Source organism: Vigna unguiculata, chromosome 10 (genome assembly GCF_037176805.1).
Source record: "Vigna unguiculata cultivar grain cowpea cultivar isolate G323 ecotype 2 chromosome 10, ASM3717680v1, whole genome shotgun sequence".
Taxonomy (NCBI): domain Eukaryota; kingdom Viridiplantae; phylum Streptophyta; class Magnoliopsida; order Fabales; family Fabaceae; genus Vigna; species Vigna unguiculata.
The window spans coordinates 1270752-1277018 of NC_140801.1; the positions used below are offsets into that span (position 1 = coordinate 1270752).

Below are 6267 nucleotides of genomic sequence, written 5' to 3' on the forward strand. Positions count from 1 at the left end.
GCCCGCATAGGCCCGCGGCCCGCACGGGCTAGCCCGCGGCCCGCGCGGGCCGGCCCGCAAGCCCGCATAAAATTTAAAAAAAAAAAAAAACTTGCACTTGTATATATTAATTACTTTTTTTATGGACTCTTGCATTAACATTTCAAATTCTTGTATAATTGGAAAAGACAAGTATTGTGTAATTTTTAATGTGCTAAAATTTAAAGAATACATTGTGTATGTCATAGTATGAATATGATGAAAATGTTGAATTATCAATTTATCATCTAATTCCCCAAAGTCTTTACTTAATTTTGTGAACTTCTTAAAGTTTTCCAATTTTTAAACATTGAAAGTTTTATTATAAAAAAAATAAATAAATAAATAAATTAAAAAAAAAAAAAAAGCGGGCCGGCCCGCAGGTCCGCGGGCCAATGTATATGCGGGGCGGGCCAGAGTATGCGGCCCGCATAAAATGTGCGGGGCGGGGCGGGCCGGCCCGCGATGTGCGGGCCTTATGCGGGGCGGGCCTAAACGGGGCGGGCCGGCCCGCATTGCCACCCCTAATTGTAGATAAAAAAAAAATTAAAGAACGTCAAAAATATGTTTTAAATTTGAATGGGAAAAGTTCTTAGTATAGATAATCGACGCTTAACACTTGTGCTGCGTTCACTATCAGGAGATGAACAAGAATTTTACAGAGTTACTCTCCATACTTTAGTTTATATGCATATATTATCAAGTTGTTCAATAAGTAAATCTTAATTGCTCCACGTGCTAACTATCATATTATATTCTGTAAAACTTAACCGTTAAATTTGAGTTTTTACTTGAAGTCATTAAATTAGAAAAAGAACATTTTTCGTATACTAAACCAGATAAGTTTGTACATCATTATCGGTTCCCTCCTTCAATGTTATTCTAAAATATAAACAGAGCAGAAATGTTTAAACCAGCTTGTATTAAATAATGGAGACAACACGTTTTACGAATTCTTCATTAAAATATATATAATAGAGTGGACTGGATTTAAAACTCTGCACCATTATCATGCATAAAATAACATGTGCCCAACATTTGTTTAATCACGGGTACATGCATGTATCCTACAAAAATATTCTATAAATAGCCTTAACATTTGAGCACAAATCACGCAATTCTCTCAGCTACTTCTATACAACCTAGTGAAGCAATTAATGGCTCATTTGGTTTTCTTTGTTTTGTTGTTTGCTGGGCAAGTGATTGGTGGATCCAGTACCCAGAAACTGCCACAATCTGACTATGGAAACACATTAACTATTCTGAGCATTGACGGTGGTGGTATCAGAGGGATTATTCCGGCAACAGTTCTTGATTACTTAGATCAGGCTCTTAAGGTTCATTCTTATATTGTGATTATACTATGCATATGTATTGAAATGGCATGAATGAATGAATGTTTATGAGGTTAACTTGAATTTGGTTGAGTTGCAGGCTAAGGATCCAAATGCAGATTTAGCACATTACTTTGATGTGATAGGAGGAACCAGCACTGGTGCACTCATAACAGCCATGTTAGCCACTCCAAGCCACGATGATCCTACTCGTGGTGCCTTCACTCCTGCACAAATTGTAGACTTCTACAAACAAAATGGCCCTCATGTATTCAATTCATCTAGGTATATATAATAACACCATTAATATTCTCAGAACATCATCATTATAAACATTTAACAGCAACTAATAACAACATGATGTGCTTTCCTTTGTGTTTCTGATGATGAAACAACAAACATGTAGACCCGGAGACGGTCCCCAATTCGATGGGGAGTTTTTACATAACCTAACTCGTCAAGTGTTGAAGGATACACGACTTAGTCAGACACTGACCAACGTTGTCATCCCAACTTTCGACATCAAGACACAAAAGCCAGTTATATTCTCAAGCTACAAGGTTAGCACCATATATGCATATATTTATTATTTTCTTTACTGACAAAAAGAAAATAATTAACATAAAGGTTTTGTTGACGTAGGTTGAGAAGTATCCCTACTTCAATGCCTTGATGTCGGATATATGCATATCGGCTTCAGCAGTACCCACTATTCTGCCACCCTACTGTTTTCAGAATGGTGGTGTTGACTTCAATTTGATTAGTGGTGCAGAGTTGAGTATGTTTGAAGATAGTCTAGTAGATGGGAATCCGGTAAATTAATTTACCTATTCATTACAAATATGATAAAATTACATATAATAATTTATAATGAATGGATACGAGGTTTAATTTCATCAGACAGGAGCAGCAGTGGCTGAAATACTACGATACAATGAGTTTTCCAAAATACTTGTGTTGTCTTTGGGAACTGGAACACCACAAACTAGGGAGATTTATGATGTTGCAAAGGCTGCCACATGGAAACCTCAGAATTGGATTGTTCCTTTGTTTATTTTTCTTGATCGTGCATCTACCGCCATGGCAGAATACTATCATTCTTCACTCGGCCAAAAACCTACCGTTAACTACCTTCGAATTCAGGTATACATTTCTTTTTATTTAGTGCTCGTGATAGGTTTTCATCTTTCTGTAACAAAGAAGAAGACAGAGGCAGAATAAATAACCTTTTTTCTTTTTGTCTTTTCTTACTTCGAGTATGAATATGTTGAATTTTTCAAAGTTATAGTAATACTTCCAAGAAATTATTTATTGGTTTGAATTGTTTATGTGTGTGAATAATTAACTAATCGAGTAATGAATGGCAGGAATACAGCTTGGATCTTAGGCACTCTAGCATGACTAATGTTGGAAAACTAAACATGAAGTCGCTTGAAACGACTGGGAAAAATCTTTTAAATGAAACGGTTAAGGAGATAAATTTGGACACTTTCGATATAAAAGAAGGCAATGGAACAAATGCTGCGGCCCTTGACAGGTGAAGAAAAATGAACAAAATTATTTTAATTTACTCAATTATTAATTTTAGTTAAGTTTCCCTGGTTATACATCAATTTTGATACATAAATTTATGCTACATTTTTAGGTTCAGCTATATATAACATCTAATTCTAATTTTGTGGGGAATGTTTTTCTGTTGTTATGAAGCATTGCTGATACTTTGTATGGAGAAAGACAGCATCGTCTGAAACAAAAATCTACGGAAAAAGGAGGAAGACCATTTCATGAAACTCTTAGGGTTCCTTCAGACAAAACTGAAGCAAATTGGGCATTTCAAAAGAGCAAAGTTATGTAATCTCATTTGTATGAGTTTGTAGTAGTTATCCATGCTTGTTGTACTCTCTATAGAATAAGGTTGAAGGAATATATAATATAAATATATTTGAGTTCTGTGCAAGAACCATGAATAATTAATATACCAACCATCTATTTTAAAAACAAGGTTATAACTCTATTTCAGTTCTTCTAATTAAGAAGTTATTGCGTTTTTTTTATTCCTTTATCTTTTCAAGATAAACACAATTCACTCTTATAAATCACCTTCTCAATTAACATAAATGACAATGAGAGGCCTAATTGACTGGTTCGCAAATTTATCTTATGTTTTGTATGAGAAGTGATACTTGACAATGTTGAGAACTTTTTCTACTTTCAATTTCTAATTTGAAGTATAAATTATTCTTAAATTTATATATATATATATATATATATATATATATATATATATATATATATGAAATTATGTAAATATCTGAAATTAAACAAAACAATTGTTTACGTCAAAATTAATATATATATATATATATATATATATATATATATCATTTATTTTTATATAATATATTCAAAATAAATAATATTTTGAGATAAATTCAATTAAAAAAATTTAATCTTTTAAAAAAATAAATAAAAAAGAGTAAAAGAAAAAATAATAATATATAAATATATATTTAAATAATTAAATTAATATAAATTAAAAAGTTTAACCAATTTAACAAATGTTAACCGGAAATTCGGTTAACAATTTTTTAAAAAATGTTTTTTTAAATTAAAAGTATTAAATATTTGTAGAATAATTTTTAAATATTTATATAAATTAATATAAAGTAAAATATGTTTTATTTGTTTAAATTTTAATTTTATAAAATTTATTAAATATTTAAATTAACAAAAAATTAAAAAATTTAACATAATTGTACTTATGTTAATTGCATGTGGAAATTAGATTAATTTTATTTTTTAAAATATATTTTTAAAGGAAGAAATATTAACATAATAATTTTTTTAAAATTTACATAACTTAATACAAAATAAAATGTATATTATTTTTGTTTAAATTTTAATGTAACGAATATTTAAAAAAATATTAAATATTTAAATTAATATAAATTAAAAAATTTATATAATTTAAGATATGTTAACCAGATATGAAAATCCGGTTAGAATTTTTTTTTAAATGTTTCCAGTAAATAAAAAATTAGATCTTGACATTCGTGAAAAAATATAATTTCAGGTGTCGATATTATGAAAAAAAAAGTTGTTTTAGATGTCGACATAAAAAATTAAAAAATAAATTAAAGTATCAAATATTAATATCTATAGATCTTGATATTCAAATAAAAAGAAACCTAGAAGTGGGGTTAGAAAGATATAAAAATATTGTTATTTTTGACTGAAAAATAAAATAAGAATTTAAACAAATTTTGGAGATACAGAAAGTGTTTTGAGGTACCAGGAGAAGCTCCCGATTTAAAAATATGTCATTGAAGCTCAAAAAAAATAATTCAATTTATTAGCAAGATCATGCCAACAACTTTCTCCTTTTCTTATTAAGCAAAATTACGTTAATTGAGTATAGAGATGACAAATAAATTCGTCTCCGTAGGTATTGTTCGAACTCGTTCCCGTTTTGATGGGGAACCCCGCATTGACTGGGTATGATTATGGGTATGGGGAATCTCCGATTTTTTCAATTGGGTATAGGGATGGGGATGAATATATCTCCGCCATAATACCCGTCCCCGCCATATCTCCATCCTCGTTTAAATTATTAAAATATTCACAATTAATTAAGTAACCCTATATAACCCTATATATATATATATATATATATATATATATATATATATATATATATGTATATATGTATATATATGTATATATGTATATACATATGTATATACATATATATACATATATACATATATACATATATATATATATATATATATACATACATATATACATATATATATATATATACATATATACATACATACATACATACATACATACATACATATATACATATATATATATATATATATATATGTATATATGTATGTATGTATGTATGTATGTATGTATGTATATATGTATATATATATGTATATGTATATATATATATGTATATATATATATATATGTATATGTATATATATATATATATATATATATATATATATATATATATGTATGTATATATATATGTATATACATATATATATATATATATATATGTATATATATATATATATTCTTTTTATTTTTTATTTCTTCTAAATATTTGATTTCAAACTCATTCGCATCTCCAATATATTTTTTATTTTATCATAATCTTTATGTAATTATGTTAAAATGATCTATGTCAATTAAAAAAAAATTTATGTCTAACATTTGAATATTTCTATTATTTTTTAATATTTTTATTTATTGTATATTTTCCTTTCACATGAGAATGTTTAATACTCTTAATTTAAGTGTTTAATAGCATAAACATTTCATCTACTTGGTAATATAAAAAAAAATCTCTACTTATTATTATTAATTTTTATTTCATTTCAAGAACTCTTTTATTTCGCTAAAACAATTTTTGTTATTTCTCAACCATTGAGTATATATGTTGATATTTGAAAAGTTTCTTAGATCTCTAAGATATTTTTCGTTTTATCATATCCTTGATTATACATTTGTTTTTCTTTGTGCAACTCCTTCCAATAGTCTCCAAATTGTTTATAAGACACACATTTGTTAATTTTTTAATATTTTCATTTTTGTTTATTTTCATCATGTAGAATACTATTTCAATAAATTTTATCTAATTATTTTTTATTTTCTAACTCATTACAATCATACTTTAATTTTTTCACTATAATTTTATAAATAATTTTTATTTACTACAATATAAAAATTTAATGTAATTATCATGAATATTTTTTTATCACCATCCAACATATATTGGAGTTTAAAAGATACAAGATCTATGATCAAATTTTATTATGTTTATTATTTGTTCTTTGCGTCATTTTTTTATCAACCATCGAGTATATATGTTGATATTTGAAAAGTTTTCTTA

The 6267-nt window shown here is 27.3% G+C and overlaps 1 protein-coding gene and 1 pseudogene across 1 annotated transcript; both read left to right on the plus strand.

The window, feature by feature from the left end:
* Positions 1-1175: 1175 nt before the first annotated feature.
* On the plus strand, positions 1176-1647 carry LOC146881982 (patatin-17 pseudogene; annotated as a pseudogene).
* A 485-nt stretch (positions 1648-2132) lies between these two features.
* On the plus strand, positions 2133-3289 carry LOC146881983 (patatin-17-like). The gene is made up of 4 exons (XM_085668124.1): positions 2133-2165; positions 2253-2495; positions 2720-2889; positions 3060-3289. The coding sequence occupies exons 1-4, from the start codon at positions 2133-2135 to the stop codon at positions 3205-3207; spliced, it is 594 nt and encodes a 197-aa protein (XP_085524250.1). The 3' UTR covers positions 3208-3289.
* The last annotated feature ends 2978 nt before the right edge of the window (positions 3290-6267 follow it).